This window comes from Sceloporus undulatus, chromosome 5, assembly GCF_019175285.1.
Source record: "Sceloporus undulatus isolate JIND9_A2432 ecotype Alabama chromosome 5, SceUnd_v1.1, whole genome shotgun sequence".
NCBI lineage: Eukaryota > Metazoa > Chordata > Lepidosauria > Squamata > Phrynosomatidae > Sceloporus > Sceloporus undulatus.
The window spans coordinates 71,438,411-71,457,642 of NC_056526.1; the positions used below are offsets into that span (position 1 = coordinate 71,438,411).

At 39.5% G+C, this 19,232-nt stretch overlaps 1 protein-coding gene across 2 annotated transcripts in view; it reads left to right on the forward strand.

Annotated features, from left to right (window-relative positions):
* Positions 1-18,077, forward strand: part of KCND2 (potassium voltage-gated channel subfamily D member 2) — a 332,570-nt gene extending 314,493 nt beyond the window's left edge. For both annotated transcript variants that reach the window (XM_042470926.1, XM_042470927.1), the window contains exons 4-7: positions 8,655-8,753; positions 11,205-11,300; positions 15,901-16,148; positions 17,845-18,077. In XM_042470926.1, the coding sequence (XP_042326860.1) occupies positions 8,655-8,753; positions 11,205-11,300; positions 15,901-16,148; positions 17,845-18,022 (621 nt within the window). In that variant the 3' untranslated portion in view covers positions 18,023-18,077. The remainder of the gene's footprint in view (positions 1-8,654; positions 8,754-11,204; positions 11,301-15,900; positions 16,149-17,844) is intronic.
* The last annotated feature ends 1,155 nt before the right edge of the window (positions 18,078-19,232 follow it).

A 19,232-nucleotide genomic window follows, 5' to 3' on the forward strand; every position in this document is an offset into this window, starting at 1 on the left:
TTCCCCTAGCACAAATAACACTGAGCTTGCAGAGATCTAGTTCCAGATTAGACCCAAGGGGATCCAGTTGTATGCAAGGGAGAAATTAATTGCCTACACAAATATATGTCTTGTGGGAACAGCAGATGGATATAGTGCTATTCCTGTTGAATCAAATAAACATATTTTATTACATCAACGTTTGATAAAGCCTTCAATATTTGAAAAAGCCCCAGCTATAATTTTAAAATAAGTAAATCCAGACACAGGTTTGTGGAGTAGAACTTTGTCCTCAGAAATACAGGGGGGGATGGACCGTTCTACCGTATTTAAGACAACTGGGCGTATAAGACAACCTCCAACTTTTCCAGTTAAAATACAGAGTTTGGGATGTACTCACCGTATAAGACTACGCCTCTTCCAACACACAACAAATAAAAAATAAAAAACCAGATTTGATTTCAATATGGTAATTTTAATTCAAAAGCTTATGACATGCAGGTACTTAGCAGGAAACCTTGTTGTATACAAAGCCTGCTTGGATTGGGCAGCTCTTCCTGCCTGCCCAGTGCTCCCTGTCTCTAAGACTATCAGAGCGGTAGCTGCTTTCATACGATCGCCGCATATGGCAGGGATGTGGCCGCGGCCGTTTTTGAGCTCCCCCCACCATATGCGGCGACCACAGATTCTCCAGTCCAGCTCGGAAGTTTCAGCACCTGCCCTATAAAATGACACCTGGCGTATAAGACGACCCCCAACTTTTGAGAAGATTTTCCTGGGTTAAAAAGTAGTCTTATACGCCAGAAAATACAGTATTCATGAACCCAGAAGCTTAAATAAGACTCTTTCATTTTACACTTTGCACTAAATAAGTTTCATGGTGGTAAGGGGATCCTTTATTGTTGTGTGTTTTCAAGACATATCCTACTTATGGCAACCCTCAGGTGAATTTATTACGGGACTTTCTTGGCAAGATTTGTTCAAAGGGGGCTTGGCTTTGCCTTGGCTCTTTATTCATTCTAACATTTATTTACATGAAATAATCTTATGAAATAATCACAAAAAATATAGCATATATGATAGCACTAAGTACTGAATTGTGTCAGTAGTACCAAGTAGAGACAGCCTACTGAACCTGGATTACATCAATGTTGACAAAGAATTCAAGAGGTGATTCAATTGTTCTATTCTAACTGAGACTGCCAATAGGACTCAATGCTATGATTAATTCTATTTGTAACATCCCCCCAATAATAATAATGTTGATTATGGTCCTAGTGGATGAAGTATTAATCATTACCATTGAACAAGGGGACATTGCTGCTGTAGTAAACTAATTCCAAAAGAAGGGTCTTGTTCATTCCAGTTGTGTGACATTAAAGAAATTAGTACGACAAGGGTGTCACTTTGACATGCTTGGCTCAGGTGAAGGCCAGCAGTAAGAGAGATGCATTGTATTGTGGCCAGCCTGTAGTCAAATTAAATAGAAAATATCAGAGCATACAGTGGCAGAAGGGGTATGTATTTATTGTTATTTTGTTATTGTAAAGTGGTAGAATATTTCATTTGCCACACTCATGCAGCATTTTTGTCTGTGTAAAAAAATCCTTAAAATAGTTTTGAATCTTAGGTTTTCCGCCCTTCCTCCAAAGATTGCAGGATTGCACAGCTGTCTTTACACAAGCATCAGCATTAAGGGAACAAACAGAAAAATCTCACAGTGAAGTGATGACTTGCTCCCATAATGTTTACCATCTCAGATTTACTTACAGTGGTTCCCCCCATTCAATTATATAAAAAAAAGTCCTTTACATGGGTGAAATCAAAGCCCAAGCCCTTCAGTGCACCTGACAAACCACTCAGGTGGCAGACGCTAATAGAAAAAATACAGTTCTTTTCATTCTCTGATGACATACAAAAAACATCCATTCTCCACCTGGCACCTCTTGGGGACTAAACATATTAAATCGCCCTGGTGAATTCTGTCAAAAGCAGCTGAATATGAACAGTAACTGATAAGTTCAATTTTGGCAGCCTGCTCTATGATTAGTAGTGTGGTGGCAGCTTAAGAGGGGGGAAAATGACAGGAGTAATTTCAGGAGGAACTAAGTGATATTTACTGGGCATGTATTTGCTTGGAACACTGGTCAGAAAAGAGGGAATTGCCCACAGATTGCACCTGCCGTTAATGTCACATTGCAAAGATTTAATATTGCTCAGGGCTTTCTGTCACAATACACCGGAGGGCCTATGAGAAAATATGTTGTTCTCCCTATAATTTTGATTTTACCAGAGCTTCAAAAAATTATATTTTTCAGCTATAAATCCCAGAATCTTCTATTCTGCATGAGGTATTCTGGGAGGTGAAGTCCACAAAGTAATTTTCTCAAGCTCATTTTTTCAATACCTAGATATGTATGCCAACCCTGGCTTGTAACTTCTGTGTATGTTGGATTCTCACCATATGCACTAATGTAGATAATAAATTATATTGACTTGGATAATGAATCAGGGATGTGATGCCTTAGTGGTTAAGACACTGACTCTGACAATTGCAAGATTGGCAGATCAGCAGTTCAAAACCCAAGCATCGTGTGACAGAGTGAGTTCCCATCACTAATTCTAGCTTCTGTCATCCTAGCAGTTTGAAAGCATGTAAAGGTTCAAGTAGATAAATAGGTACAACTTTGGTGGGAAGGTCTGCATTCCATGGCCACCTGACTATGGAGTCATCTTTGGCAACACTGGCTCCCTCGGCTTAATAATGGAGATGAGCACTGTCCCCTACAGTCAGACACGACTAGACAATCTTGGCAAAGGGGAAACCTTTACCTTTACCTTTGCCTTTAGATAATGAATCGAGCTTGACTTCTTTCCCATCCTGAATCTTAGCAAAACATTCCAGTCTATCTGAATAAGCCAAACACTTTAAGACTATTAAGAAATGAGAATGATGATGTGCTCCAGTTTGATGGCCCTGAAAGTACAGCATCCTAAGAAGTGAACTAGACTAATATATTGTCTGTCTGTCTGTTTATCTGTGGACCTTATCAGACGCAGGGCAAAATGTCATCCAAATGTCATGCAAACGTGGCAGAAATATGGCGGACGTGCCAGGGATATCATCATCTGTGGCGCTTCTAAAGTGTAATTGAGGCTTCCTGCTATGTTCCTGTCATGGAATTGTTCATGGGGAAGCCAAGAGAAGCCATTTTCTGAATAACAGGATATCCTGCTATTCAGAAAATGACTTCTGCACAAATGATTCCATGACGGGAACATAGTGGGAAGCTTCAATTACACTTTAGAACAGAGGTAGGCCCCAGCCCAGTCCTGCCGCCAATTGCCGCCGGGGCCTTTGGCGTCTCACGCGAGGGGCATGGTGGGGCAATTGTCTATAGAAGCCTCAGAAACATGCATTTATCTTAACATTTTTTAAAAAATCATTTTTTTTCACGTGTCCTCCATTTTTATTTTAAAAGTGTCCTCCATTTGAAAATGTTGTCCTACATTTGGCCCGGTTTATTTATTTATTTAATTTTTTAAAAATTATTTAATTATTTAATTTTTTTGCTTCAGCCCCCCAGTTGTCTGAGGGACAGCAACCCGGCCCCCAGCTCAAAAGGGTTGCCTACCCCTGCTTTAGAAGCACCACTGATGATCACATCCCTGGTGCTTCTGCAACATTTCTGCCACGTTTGCATGACATTTCGCTCACATCTGATAAGGTCCTATTTGTCTTTTTCTTTCTTTCTCACATTTCTCCTAGTGCAGGACCTAAGCAGACGTACAGCATGAATTACAACAAAATAGAGTTACAAACAATAAATGGCAAAATTAAAGAACAGTTTTTATAAACAGTTATATAAACTATCATGTTAAAACTAAGTTCTAAATGTAAAAAGTTTAAAAGCATTAAAATACTAAATAAAAATGAATGGGCAGGAATAATACCTCTCCACATTAATATAACATTTTGTGTATACATCCATGGATATGATTCAAAGATCCTCTCAGATTTGCCTTTAACTGTTACCTTTGTTCTCTACCACAAGGTTTAGAGAGGAGAAAATGTTCCCATTTCCAGAACATTTACCTTGATAACTCTTTCTTAAAAAGCCCATAAACATCTTTAAATCTTAATGATACAAACTTCAGGTTGCCCCATCTTGCTTCCTGAGTTAAGTCCTAGACACACACTTACAGCTCATTCCTTTGTACTTCTGGTATCAAAAGAATATGATTTAAGATTGAGAACAAATTCAAAATGGCTTCCTCTTGTGCAGGGATTTTGCCATCAAACCAGTTAGAGGGAAGTACAACTTCTCACATTCCAGGAGACCAAAGGAAGGCTGTATTTGATCCTAAGAAAATTGTCTCCTTCTAACAGAGCTTGTAATCTTTAACGTTGACTTCATGCTGTTCAATTTACACATCTTAGAAGCAGGAGCTGACATTTTTACTTCAAACTTTCTGCAATTGCTTTGTTCACCTTATTATTATTGTCCCCAACATAAAGATTTCTGTTCTTCATAAACTGTGCCAGCAAAGAGGGTGGAAAATGGCCACCCTAAAAATTGCATTCCCACCCTGTCAGAAATTGAATGATAGAATGAAACATATCAACAGCATGTGGCTGCTTGGGGAAATTGTAATTTGCAGATTCTGCCCAACTCACCCCTCTTCCATCGTCTTTGAGCCTATTGTACTTTCCTGATGCTACAAGCTGTCTCAGGTTTTCTGGCTTTGTGATACTATTCTTCAAAATTGCTAGATTTTTCAAAAGCCCGAAAACATGAGAGAAGATCTGGCTTGCAGGTCCATGGATTGTTCCAATCAGACCCATAAAGGGTCCAGAAGATGGTCACTTCACTTCATGGAGTGAGAAGGATTCCTTAATAAGTTTTCCCATTGACTTTCACAATTAGCAAGGCAATGTAAAAGAATTCTCACTGTTACCAATCAGAGATAAGAGTAAGAAGACTTGGTCCAGGGAATGAACTCCCTAGCCATTTGGACAACGAGGTGCACGTGGAGGGGACTCCATACCTCTTTCTCATAGTTTAAAGTTGAAATGGACATCACTGAGAGGATGGAGCCAGATGAAGTCATGAAAGTGGGGAGAGGCTTGGGGAAAATGATTGCAAGTTGGCATTCTTGTCTGCTGAAGTGGTCCTGGGGGCAATCTGGCCCCTGGGACTAAAATATTTCACCAGCCTTGACCTTGATTGACACCAAAGACATACCTGATGCTCTGACTCTTAAACTCTATTTAAAGTCAGCGTAATGTGAATTTCATTTGTGGTATCAGTTCATGCCTGGCAACCAATGGAGCTGGCTTTAATGAGTGATCCACCACAGCTATATCTCAGCCCCAATTTCCTCAACAAGAAAAGGAAAAGAACCCTATGGTACCTGCAGCATAAGTGGAGTCTCTGGGGACAATATCCTGAAATACAGACTGAGTCCCGTAAAACATTTTCCCCAAGCTGCCCAGATTTCAGAAGTGGAAACAAAAGCTCCAGTCTGGCAATACATTGGCTAACTAGTAGCACAAAGCTAGTAATCCTTTAGGCCTCCTCAGGAGGAGGAGGCAGCAAATCACCCCACACTTTCCTCTATACACACATGCCCCCAGATTCTGTCACAAGGCAGATCTTAAGAAGACAGGGTCATTGTTTGCTCTTTTTCAGAAATAAGTCCCAGGGTTAGCTGTTTGTTATTTATGTGATAGAAATGGGACACTTCATCTTATACCAGATTTCAAGGAGTTATCTTTTTCAGGATGTTTAGCTTTGGAAGGGGGAAATGGTATGGATATCCAACTTTAGTTAGGGCTTGGTGAAAAAGATAATTTCTCAAGGGTCTTGATTCAGTGAGGCCCAGAGTCCAGTTCTGGCATTCATTCCAAGTTGTGTTGTAAATAGTGTATGTCAAGAGTGTATGCTGTGTTTATTTTAAATTCTCCAGGGGAGTGAAACTAGAGTCCTAATAATAATAATAATAATAATAATAATAATAATAAATTTTGCCCTTTTCCCAAGGATCAAAGCAGGATTACAACATTAAAATTATACAATACAATTCAGAAAAACAATCTAAAGATACTAACACTGAATTAACAATCCTATTAGATCCTTAAAATATCCAGTCATCTAGTGATTATACAATCATAATCAATGTGGAGCCTTGACCATTGTCTCTTAGATCAGATCTGGTGGATAGGCCCGCCGGAAGAGATCCGTCTTAAGTGCCTTCTTAAAGGCATCTAAAGTGGTAATAAGACGGATCTCTTCCGGTAGACTATTCCACAATTTAGGGGCTGTGGCAGTAAATGTTCTATGGGAAGCTGTGGTTAATTGAGTGTTACAATATTCCAACAAATTCTTCCCAATTATTCTAAGTGTGTGGGGCAGATTATGTATGGAGAGGCGTTCCCACAAGTAACTCGGGCCTGAGACATGTACGACTTTAAAGGTAGTAACCAACACCTTGTATTGCACCTGAAAGCTGATTGGTAGCCAGTGAAGAGATTTTAAGACTGGTGTTATGTGGTTAAACCTAGGTGTACCAGTGACCAATCTGGCTGCAGCATTTTGAATCAATTGAAGCTTCCGAACTTGGTACAAGGGTAGCCCCAAGTAGAGCACATTACAGAAATCTAAATGAGAGATTACCAGTGCATGTGCCACTGCTTCAAGGTCCTTTTGGTCCAGGTAGGGGTGCAGTTGGTGTATCAACCTAGGAATCATTTACTCTGTAGCATCAAGGAAATGGCAGAGAGAACCTATCCTTTCACCAGCTGAATGAGATAAAGAGGGTGGGGATATATTTCCTTTTTCTTCCTCCTTTTCCAGCACCATGATGCACTGTATAGCAGTATAATATTAGGGAAGGTTTGGTGGCCCTTGGGATTTGTAGTTTTCATACGGACTATTGACCTGGAAAGCCAGCATGGTATTCTGTGTAGAGTATTGAACTAGGATTCTGGGGGATCAGGATTCAAATAACTTCTCAGTCATGGAAACCCACTGGGTGAACTTTGGCAAGTCATGCTCTCTCAGGCTCATAGGAAGCCAAAGGCAAAGCCCCTCTAAACAAATCTTGCCAATAAAAGTCCAGTAAAACCTTAGGATCACCATAATGACTTGATGACACACAACAATAGCCCTTCAGAACAGCTGCTTATCTTATAATATAATCAATTCCTGTCCATCTTTCCTCATCTCCACCACACACACACACACACACACCCCGGCCATTTCATACTCCATTTCAAAATGCTGTATACTGTATAATTCTGGTGAACCTATTTTCCCCTTCAGTCTGTGTTCCTTTTCCCATACCCAACCATCCTTATGACATTGTTTATCAAAACTTGACTATTATACTGTACATTCATTAAAATTAAAACAATCCAGTTAGTCCTTGGTCTAATTGGCTGCAATGAGATATAGTTCCTAAGCTTTTGTCCAAGTAACTGCAGATTAGCTACAGGTGCAAGCTTTTTTCATTCTAGATGGAACTGTTGTTGATAAAGCAGCAACTTGCAAGTATACAACAAAGACATATAAGCTCTCTCTTCAAATACTACAGAAGGTAGACGTGGATGCAGCACTTAAGCTTCCAAGTTCAGCACCTGTGACAAGATGCAGTTCTCTTGCTATAGAATCCATTTGTCAATCATGTGTTGGATTAAATACTCTTCATAGAAAAATTGAGAAATACTCAAGAAATACTCACCCCACCCCAATATGACTGCTTAGTTCAAGGTTTCTCAACCACTGTCTTAGACTTTTTTCTATCCATCTGTGAAATAATCACAGGAGAACATATTTTGCATGTATTAATAGTTCTTCTTGTTCATATCAAAATCTAGTTGTTAGTCCCAACTATGCATGCCAATATATTCAAATCTTTTCTTTGGGTTTACTCTAGTTGGGATTCACCATTGGACTTAAGCCTTTTGTATCAAAGATGATTATTGTTCAAAGTTCTTGATGACTGCTGTTAAAGGGAAACCATTCAAACACAAGAGTTTATTTTATTTTAAATTCTTCAGTGATCTGGACTATATCCAAGAAAGGTAACATAAACCAGGCCATGGTGTATACTGCTTTCATGTTACAAGTCCCTGTACTCTAATGAACAGAGGGCCACTGGTTTAGATCTCATTGCATTACACCGAAGCTCGTCTACAAGTCAGAACATACTGAGTAATTAGGTGTGACACTTCACAGCAGTCGAACAGCTAGGCAGTCTTTTGGTTTATTGTCCTTTTTGTTCAAGGAACCTTTAGTTGAAGACTCAGAAATGGTGTAATTATAGCGAGAAGAAAGCAGTGTTTCTGACCTCAGCATAGAAGCCATGGTGTAATCACAGTGACAGGAGTAATGGGAAAGCAACATGTCTAATGTGAAAATACCTGTAAACACTGACACGAATGCCATTCATTGTTCTTGTCAGTTGATGCATGCTGAGAAAGGAATGTTTCTTGCTCATTTGCATTATAAATGTGAAAACAAGCTCAGTCCAAAAAGTCCCTCCTGTGATTAGGGAGCTTGGTATTCATAAAGAAGTAATTCCAATTAGCCATGTTATCTTTCTTGGAAGGCTGAATGATGGATACAAAAGCAAGTGATGCTTCTTTCTTCTCCTTCCTTCCCCTTATGCAGAAAACCAGGCTGGCCAGGATCCGTGCAGCAAAGAGTGGGAGTGCAAATGCTTACATGCAAAGCAAACGGAATGGCTTACTCAGTGACCAGCTCCAGCAGGTAATGAGCATTCTGTGTGCTAATTCCAGAAACCCCATTGAATAACAACCCAGCAATTCTTGGTCATCAGGAAAAGCCAGCCTTCCTGCAAACATATCATAGGCTGAAGGAGGAATCCATCTTCTGCTGGTGGTAAAAGTCCACTTCAAATGGTTTTCCTTGAGGTCATCTGTTTTTCTGGGCCCACACAAATCTACCAGTGATGCAACTGGGAAAGGGAAAGAGGTCACATGCTCAAATACAGTGACTGAAATGGACCTCCCACGAGTTTATATCTGCCTTGCAAATGGCCATATCCCTTCACCCTGACAGAGTACCTAAACTGGCTGCTAGTTTCAAGTACATTTCATTCCACAGTGAAATTTTAATTTCAAGGATTTCAAAAATTTTGTCCCAGACACTCTGCTATACAGAGAATCCTGTTGTACAATAATCTCTGCTTTGGATCTGATTTCCACTCAGAATGCTGCTTGTTTATTCTCTTGCCTTTTTCCCTCTGTGGAAAGAGAGAGAGAGATTCAATATGGCACAGTAGGTACAATTATGGATGGCCTGATCTGTCAAGCTTTATTTTGCCTTGGTTATCGTTTTCTGAAATGGTAGTAGTATTTCTTTTTTGCTTTTACCAGTGGTATTTTGGGCCACTGACTATCCTCCAGGTTGTAGACTGAACACTAAAAGAGTTAACCAAGGTACTGGTCCTACTTAGGGATAGGATTCAGGAACCTGAGTAGCTCTTTGAATTTTAAAACCTAGAGTGGATTTGCCACCCAGAACACTAGCTACCAGTAGCTTTCATTGCTGTTGGCTTTCACAAAACCTTTTGTTGCTAAAGGCCAGGACAAAAATATTTAGAGTGTCCTTGGAGTTTATCACATGGACTTTTAACCCGACTGCACCCTAATGGGGATGCAGCTAGGATGTGGGATGCAGGCAGGAATTGTTGCACTTAAATCACATTTAATTTTGCTGGCTGAGTACAGCCTGGCTTGCATCCTGGGTTCCAGACACTGCTTTTCAATGTCAGAAACCTTCTGGCTTTGAAAAGCGGCTTGCTGAGCACACCTGGGACCTGGGGTGCAGCTGGGCAAAATTAAATGTGAATTATGTGTGATAATTCCCACCTGCATCCCACATCTCAGCTGCACTCCGTTAGAGTGCAGTAGGGTTAAAAGTCTGTGTGATAAACTCCCTTGACTTTTCCCTGTATTGAGCCTTCTCTCTGGTAGAAACTGTATCAATAGTAGATTTGTACCCACAGAACATCCTACAAGAATAATGGGCTTTCTCAGGTCAGCCTTCCATTGCTGGATTTCTTCACCTGTGTATTTCCACATCCTATTCACCCATCAAAAAGACATCTAGTGGGGAAGGGATTGCATTCTTAAATACATAAGAAAATTGCCCAAACATTTGGTTAAATCCAAGATCAATCTAGTGTGTCTGTATACACACACACACACACACACAGAGAGAGAGAGAACAAAACATCTGACACTTATATACCAGTTTTATCATACCTACTTTAGTTCCATGGCCTGTTAATTTATAAGAAATAATCAATGAAATCTGACTTTAGCACATGTGTTCTCTTCTCTATGACACACACACACACACTTTCTCATATCTTATGTATTTTACTTTCTAATTCAAATAAGAACTCAATGAAAAATCTGAACTGGAAGTACAGTATGAGAAAATATGCAGTATAATAAGACTCTCACAATGTTTTCTTTAAGAGGGAGGGAGGGAGCCAAGGATGGAAAGAAAAAAGACCAGACACATAATGATGTAGCATTTAGTTTTGAGACCATTGCAGAGATTTTAAATAAAGCATTTCTATTCATACTGTGACTGTATTATTCTACCTGTCCATAAAATATAATGGTCCTTATCCATAGAAAGTAATGTTATTTTTCCAAGTTATGCCGCAGTCAGTAGTACTTAAATTGGTTGTGTATATCTTGCCCCTTAATTTCAATCGATCTTAAGCATAAGTGGCACTTTCTGGATCATTTACACTAGTATGTTTGTTCAGTAGCTAGTTTAGTCTCATCAATATAGACAGAACAAGGATTGATTTGAGATGGCCAATTTGGCATTTTAACCAATGAAGCAATGACATCACCATTGTGTGTTGGCTATTCTTCTTCTCTTCCCATCCACCCTGTGCATATATCAGTTATTTGCTTAAATGCTTAAATGCTTTCACTATCTTGGATTTAAATCTCCAAATTTGGCTAACCAGAGGGGAAATGTTCTTACAGAAAATGTAATACGGTTAATATTTTAAGTGAGCAGTATTTCAGTCATAAAATATTGCAGTACAAGATTGGCTTCTGTTTAATTTGATTTTGTTTAAGTCAACCAAGGTGCATTTTTTGTAAAAATCTTAGCTTAATGCCCATTTCTTCATATATGAAAATAACACAATAATTTATGTATCAACAGTTATGTGGAGAAGAACATGAGGCCTTTGTTAACAAATCTGGCTCTTCCTTTGAAATCCAGCACCATCATCTGCTTCACTGTCTAGAGAAAACAACGGTAAGATAATAAATCTGCAGTTTCTTTCTGATCTGTGAAGAATCAATATGGTGTTAGTTTACTATTGTGCCATTGCTCTTAGTTAAGAATTAGTCTGATGTTGTGCAATTTCATCTTACTTAGGAAAGCCAAAGAGATTATTCATGGCATGAGATTCTCTTGAAGTTATCTTTACAGCGTGGAATTTGGACTCATGTGTGACCTGGATAGCTGTTGGGAATTTAACTCTGTATGCGTGAAGTTTGTTTCAGCTGAACACAGGAGCAGTTTCAGAGCATTTGCTGGTAGAAGTACAGGAGAAGTCACTACAACAGGGAGCTGTAGTAATCTCAGATTTACTGAAGTTCACTAATAATAAGCAGACAGCCAACAGGATTCTGGATCAAATACTCTTTTCTTTTCATTCCATCTTTAAGTCAGACTGCAATAAAACAGATATGAGGGGAAATTGGTATAGGTGTGCTGACTTTTCCTAATCTGGGACTTGTCATCCCATTTTGTAAATGTAACACCAGTCTGACGATTGCGGAGCCAGTGCCTAAAAATACAGATGACAGTTGTGCTAGCAACTTATTTTTGCTTGCCTTTATCTAAATATACACATTTTGTAAGCATGATTCCCAATATGAATATTTGTATTTAAACTTTTCTCAACTGTTTTAGAGACACACAGTGAGTTCCCTTGTATAATGTAGTTTTGTGCATATTCTTCCTTATCACTTGCGTGTGTGTTTCCCATTATTTTATTTATTTATTTCATGGTATTTATACCCTGCCCTTCAGCCCTAAAGGCTCTCAGAGCAGTTTACAATTATTATTATTTTTAATTAGACGGTTCCCTACCCTCAGGCTTACAATCTGAAAAAAACATGACACAAAAGGAGAAGGGAATGGCAGTAGGGATCAGGTCCAGGAGTTCTTCTCTCCCTCTGAGACCTGGACCAAGGCAGATGGACTGGAGGGAGGGCTCTGCTTCTTAATCTAGGCCAGGCTCAATGGAGCTGAGCCTGCATCTCTCCCTCCATGGCCAGATGGCACCAGATGGACTGGAGGGAGGGCTCTATTTTTCCATGTTTTTGGTTTGCAAGCTGCACTGTGTTCCAGTTCATGCATAGGTTTAAATGTAAATCAGTTTTGGTGAGTTGCACAAATTTGGTTCTGCCAGTTCTTTGAAAAGTTGTTGTTGTTGTTGTTGTTGTTGTTGTTATTTTGTGTATATATAGCACCATATGTTTTACACGGTACTTTAAAAAAATCATAAAACAACATAAAACCTGCCAGTGGCATACAATCTAAAATCACAAAATATAAAATATACAGTACATAGGCAATGTATCATATTAAATAGCTATAAACTATAAAACTGTAAACTAACAATACACCCTCAGACTGGATTATCAGAGATATCAAACAGCAATCTAAAATTATTCCATAGACAGAAGGTTATTTAGTTTGGACTTAAAATTAGCTAGGGAAATAATAGTCCGTAAATTTTTGGTGAGGCAATTCCAGGAATAAAGTGTGGCAAGATAGAAAGGGTGAATCCAGTCCAGGGAGGAAGAAACCTTTGGCTGAATCAGGAGCCCCAAGCCTGTGGATCACAGAACTCAAACAAAATTACAGGTAGAGAACTGACAAATGGGGGGGGGGGGGGAGAGAGAGAGAGAACTGTGCAGAGGTTAGAATGTAAAAAGAAGGAACTTGTATTGAATCCTGAAAAGAATGGGGAGCCAGTGGAGAGATGTCAACAGTCAGGTTGACCAGCCCAAAAAGACAATCCTAGCAGCGGAGTGTTGGATAGAAACCAAAGGACCAAGTTGGAACAATGGTAACCAGATCTTAATTCTGTTTGGCCAGTGAAATAATGTATGGGTATGGAGAGAGAACGAACTTATAATGGTTATAGTCTGCCCATTCCCTGGTTTTCCTCCGCAAACACCCGGCTGCTCGAGAACAAGAATGGAGATACCAACAGAAGGAGTGAGCCAGGGCTGAGGCTTAGTATGTGGTTAAGCATGTTGTCAAAGTATTCCATGCTATGAGAGCAAAACTATCAAGAGTAGAAGATAATGTTGAGTTAAGTAAATAAACAGCTGGAGCCACAGAATCGCCAAACTTTCAAGAGGATAGTGAAGAGTCCAGTGCAAGTGAAAAGGCCTCTGGATTAACCGAGTGAAGATCTCGAAAATGGTGAAGAGCAGAATGACAAGGGAGTGGACTATGGACAAGGGCAGAAGAAACAGGATAGTGATCAGATAATGGAACTTCAATGGCAGCATAATCAAAAATGGTACACCTTTTAGTAAGAACTGGTGGCGCAGTGGTTAAATGCCTGTAGTGCAGCCATTCACTCAAAACCACAAGGTTGCGAGTTCAAGACCAGCAAAAGGGCCCAAGCTCGACTCAGGCTTGCATCCTTCTGAGGTCGCTAAAATGAGTACCCAGACTGTTGGGGGCAAAATTAGCTTACTTGCTAATTAGCTTACTTGCTGTTCACCACTATGATCTTTGGAATAGTGGTATATAAATAAAACAAATTAAAACAAATTAAAAATTAAATTAAAACAGTGTCCAAGGGAATGAGTAGGTGAGTCAGAGCAGAGCTCGAGTCCTAATGAAGATAACAGTGAACTAAAACATAGAGCCGTAGGGTCATTAGGATCATCCACACAAATGTTGAAGTCCCCTAAGATTAGGGTGGGGACTTCATCCAAAAGGAATAGCACCAGCCAAGAATCAAAATCAGATATAAAAGTTGATCCTGGGCCAGGTGGATGATAGATGACTGCAACCTGTAAATGCAAAGACAGAAAAAGTCTAACATAGAACTCAAAAGAAGAGAAACAGTGTGTTTGCAGAACGGGCAATAGTTGAAACTGGCAGAAACTAGATAACAAAATCCTCGCCCTCCCTCCACTTGATGGCCTGAGTGAGAAAAGGAGAGACCACCAGATGAGAGGGCAGCAGAGGTTGTTGTATCATGAGCAGGGTGCCAAGTTTCAGTAAGGGCAAGGAAGTGGAGAGATTTAGAAAGAAATAAAGAAAAGTGCCTTAACACTTATTCTTTCAACAAAGGACCTATTATTTAGTTTTCCATATCATTTTTCTTTCCTTTTTCCTTTCATTGCCCTTGCTTTTAGAAAAAGCATTATTTTTCAATGTTGTTTAATTGTAATATTTATGTGTAGGTTATCTCAGATACCAGGGTGCAACTGGCAGTTAGGATCAGAATACCTTTTTGAAGTGAACCTAACGGCACCAGCTAATCCAGTGGATTTTTTTTCCTGTTTTCATGTTTTTAACAGCTGCTCCTATACCCGTGATGGTGAACCTATGGCACGTGTGCCATGGGTGGTACGCAACACCATTTCGCCCAGCACGGCTAAGGGAGGAGGAGGAACAGGCACGTGTGCACTCATTGCTCCTCCTCTCTGCTATTTTCTGGCCTTCAGCTGTCTTTCAGAGACAGCTAGAAGAGGGAAGATGGCGCTGGGGAAAGGAGCCACAGGTGCACGCCTCTGGCTCCTCCCCCCTGCCTTCTCTTGGCTTCCAGCTGCCTCTCTGAAACAGCTGGAAGTCAGGAAAAGGGCACTGGGGAGAAGGAGCCACAGGTGTGACCCCATTGCTCCTCCTCCTGGACATTTCCCAGCAGTCATCTCAGAGACAGCTGGGGGCTGGAAAAAGGGTGGCGGGGGAGGAGCAACCAAGCACATGCTCATTGCTCCTCCCTAGGGACCTTTCTTGGCCCCTAGCTGCCTCAAGATGGACAGCTGGGGGCAGCAAAATGCCCAGGAGGAGGAGGAACGGGCATGTTCCTATTCCTCCTCCTCCCCAGGGACCTTTCCTGGCCCCCAGCTAACTGTGGAGGGACAATTGGAGGACGGGGAAAGGGCAGGGGGAGTCCTGCCCCTGGTGCCAGAATTTTTTTTAGTTTGGGCACTAACCCCAAAAAGGTTCACCATCACTGTCCTATATAGTATCAAATAATGATTGGGGCACCAGAAGTTGCAATGTAAAGGCCTGAAGATGAAAATACCCAAAATGAATCCCATTGTGGGAGAAAGGAGGGATATAAATCCTTGAAATGCAATAATTAAATAAATAAAAATGTGGTAAACCCCATCCCTTCCATCCTTTTTTCTGGAGGAAAAGAGGGCTTTTGGGGAGGAGGGCTCAGGAAAAAGTGTTTTTTCTGGGCCTTATATCTCTTGTGAGGACTAATCTCAGTCTTGTAAATTATTGCCTTCATAGCATGGAATACTTTGAGAAAATTTCATTGAAAGTTTCCTTGAATCCATGTGGATTTGGTAGTTGGTGCCAGCTTAGTCTTTTTTCCCCCTTGTTATCTTACCATATTATCCCTAAAAGGGAGCTAACCATCATTTTTCAGTGAAATGCAAACATTAATAAGCTGTATTATTCTCTTGGCAAAACTATTTTGTAATCATGTTTAACCATTTTTCAATTTCATTTTTTAAAAAAATTAAAATCAGTGTGCAAATATGATTACAATAATATACAATATCATAAAAATGCACAGACAGCATGATCATGATAAAAATGCTTAATGCCTCTTGTCTTTCTCTGTCCCATTGAGCAGAATCACGAGTTTGTGGATGAGCAAACATATGAAGAAAGCTGCATGGAGGTTTCTACTGTCAATAGGCATTCTAGCCACAGCCCTTCTCTCTCTTCCCAACAAGGAGTGACAAGCTCTTGCTGTTCACGACGGCATAAAAAGACATTTCGCATCCCAAATGCCAACATTACTGGCAGCCGACCAAGTAGCATCCAAGAACTCAGTACCATTCAGATCAGGTGCATGGAACGAACACCTCTGTCTAACAGGTACTTCAGTTTTAGAAATGATCCTAGACAGAGATAACAGTGCACTTAAATGTTCCCTGTGGCAAAGAAGTATCAGAAAGCATGAGCTTGTCTTATGTGGGTGTGTTTGCTTTTGTTTTAGAGAATTACCTGTGTTATGCAGGGTACTAGGGAAAGCAGTTGCCTGTTCTTGAATATAATAATTATGAAATATGTAACTAAAGGAGTAAAAGTGAATGAATGTGGTACCTTTTAAATATCAAGGCAAATCATCTGTGTTAGGGCTGATGGATAAATGTTGGAGTTTACTGACAGCTAGTTTCTGACTGTATCTTCCAGTTTATAACTCAGCTGCCATCCATGGTCCCATGAATTGAAGTCATCTATGGAATTCAATAGGGAGACTCATTTTCCAAATACAGTAGTTACTCAGAAACCCACATGTCATATCCCCCCTTTAGGCAACAACTTTAATTGCACTTGTGTAAATGAGCACCGAATTGACTCATCATAGCTTTGGGAAATTATGTCATGAGAAGTCTAGCAATTGGTTTGATACATCAGGATATAGGCATACCATCATGAACCTGATGAATGATTGATAACACATTCAAAATTCCAGAGATCAGTAGACATTTATAAAAGGACCTTTTGTATATGTGATCTCTCACATTTACTTCCATGGAGGCACTTATTTATTGCTGCAAGCAGTGTTTTGCACCAGCATATAGTATCCCTTCACTGAAATGAATGAGAACAGTTTATGGACAGGGGAACGTCATAGGTTTGGGAATATATCTGTAAATAATATCCAGAATGGATTACCTGAGGTAATAGCTTGACTCAGATGTTCCACTATCCACAACAGTAAACACAGTTGCTAAAAATTAATCTAGTTACTATGAACAATGTATGATGCTGGATAAGAAAACAGTCTTAATGTTCTATTCTTAGTGCTTTCACACACCTGTTTATTTTGGAGATGGCATGGTAATGTTTTATTCTCACAAACAATTAAAATATACACTTAAATCCAGCATGATTCTGGTGCTACAACACCAGTGTGGCAGTATACTCTTCCCTTTCTCTGTCCTTCTCAGCCTTTAGAGGTTCCCACAAACCAGCCCTAGGTGGTTTCCTAGTCCTTCAGAGTATGAAGAGGTACAAAGAGGTTTTAGTGGAAAGAGAAGATAACATGCCCTGCTGAACTACACTGTTCCATCTGTGTAAGTCCAGCACCAAGTCCTACTAACAGTAGGAAAGTTAAAAACACTTCCCAATGTCCCCACATTCTCAACAAGAAAGGATGCCTCAATACACCGAGACACCCCATAAAAATATAGCCAAACATCATAAGATTTTGTTTTCTACTTTGGGACTATTTAATTAAAAATTCATTTGTGGATAATAGTAAAAAACTCTTGGGGCTTTGCACAAAAGTTGGGTTTTGCCTCAGCCCCCCACCCATGCCCATAAGGGAATGCAATAAGTAAAGATTTACATCTCTTTATAGTTCCTTATTCATCCAGGTAAAAATGTATTAGGGCTGATGGATAAATAGTAGTGTAAATACGGGAAGAGAAATAGTCATTTAGTTGCAAGCCAGATGCAAGCTGGATGGTTTTCTCACATACCACAGTTGAATAAAAGCGCTCAGCAGATGGAACATTTATATAATTTTTGTACCCATTGGTTTTGTTTTTTTAAACTTCTCTAGCCGATCCAGTTTAAATGCCAAAATGGAAGAATGTGTTAAACTAAACTGTGAGCAGCCTTATATAACTACAGCAATAATCAGCATTCCGACGCCGCCTGTGACTACACCAGAGGGAGACGATAGACCAGAATCTCCAGAGTATTCAGGAGGAAACATTGTCAGAGTATCTGCTTTATAAAGCAGTTAGACTAAAGACCACTTAGAAACTGAACTGCAGCAAAGAGAATAAGAGTGCGGAGAAAGAGACACTCATCAACAGGTGCTTGGAGGATTTTGACGATACAAACAACTTTGGGATTTCAGTACAGTGCAGTGGGCAACCAAATTGAATTTCTACACACCACTTGAACCTTTCTGGAGCAAACTCTTCTGTGACTCTTTTGATTTACTCTACGAGCACAATGAAATGTCTCCCATTGATGCTTCTTCTTATCATGAAAAATCTTTTTAATAAAATATCTAAAACAAAACCAAAAAAAAAGAAAAAAAAAGAAAAAGAAAAACCACTATTCAGACCATTTATATTCCAACCAGATGCAAAATCAAGGATGGAAACAAAGTTTTGATAATGTATTCACTTTTTTCCTGTTGATACACCATGAACCCACCGACAAGATGACTTTAAAGAGAGCGAGAGAGAAAATGGCTCATAAATACACAACCATAATGCATGTGAAAATTCTTTGGAGCTATGATCTGAGTTTACTTCTGTTGTTTATTTCAGGTTAGGCATGATAACATTTTACTGTAGACAAGGGGCATTTCTGTGCACTTACAAAAAGCTGATTGTTAGTGTTCCATGGTTATACAAATAACTTCCTTTTTGAGGGGAAATGAAGCAATTCTCTCTCAAAAACATGCATTAGTGAACTTGAGATGTTAAATTAGTTTAGTATTTATCATTGTTTTCTCTTGCTTCCTTGGTACTGTTACAACTGCAATAATACAATGTACATCTGTTGTATCAGGAATCAGGCTTTGGTTTATATAATTGCACAAAATTCAGCTACGCAGATAAAAGAACCACATGGATAGACAATACAGTATTCTCTGTAAAAGTTGAAAATAATTTCATAACCAAAATTGTTTTATCACAAATACAGGGTTGTTTTTGTTTTAAAGAACTTGTTTCTTTAATTCTCATTATCCTGTAATTCCTTAAAGCCAATCATTGCCTTTGTTAAAATTTCTTTCCTCTTTGAATATCAAGGGTTTCTATAACTTAGCTAAGAAATCCCTTTAACTTTATTCTATATTTTTATGTTTCTGGAACAAAATGACAGTCTTCCTAGTTTAGTGTTACTGTATAATTATCATCAGGTAACATTAACATGGTTTAGTGATTAACATCTATAAAATTTTATTATATTAGGTCCTGCTGTTGGACA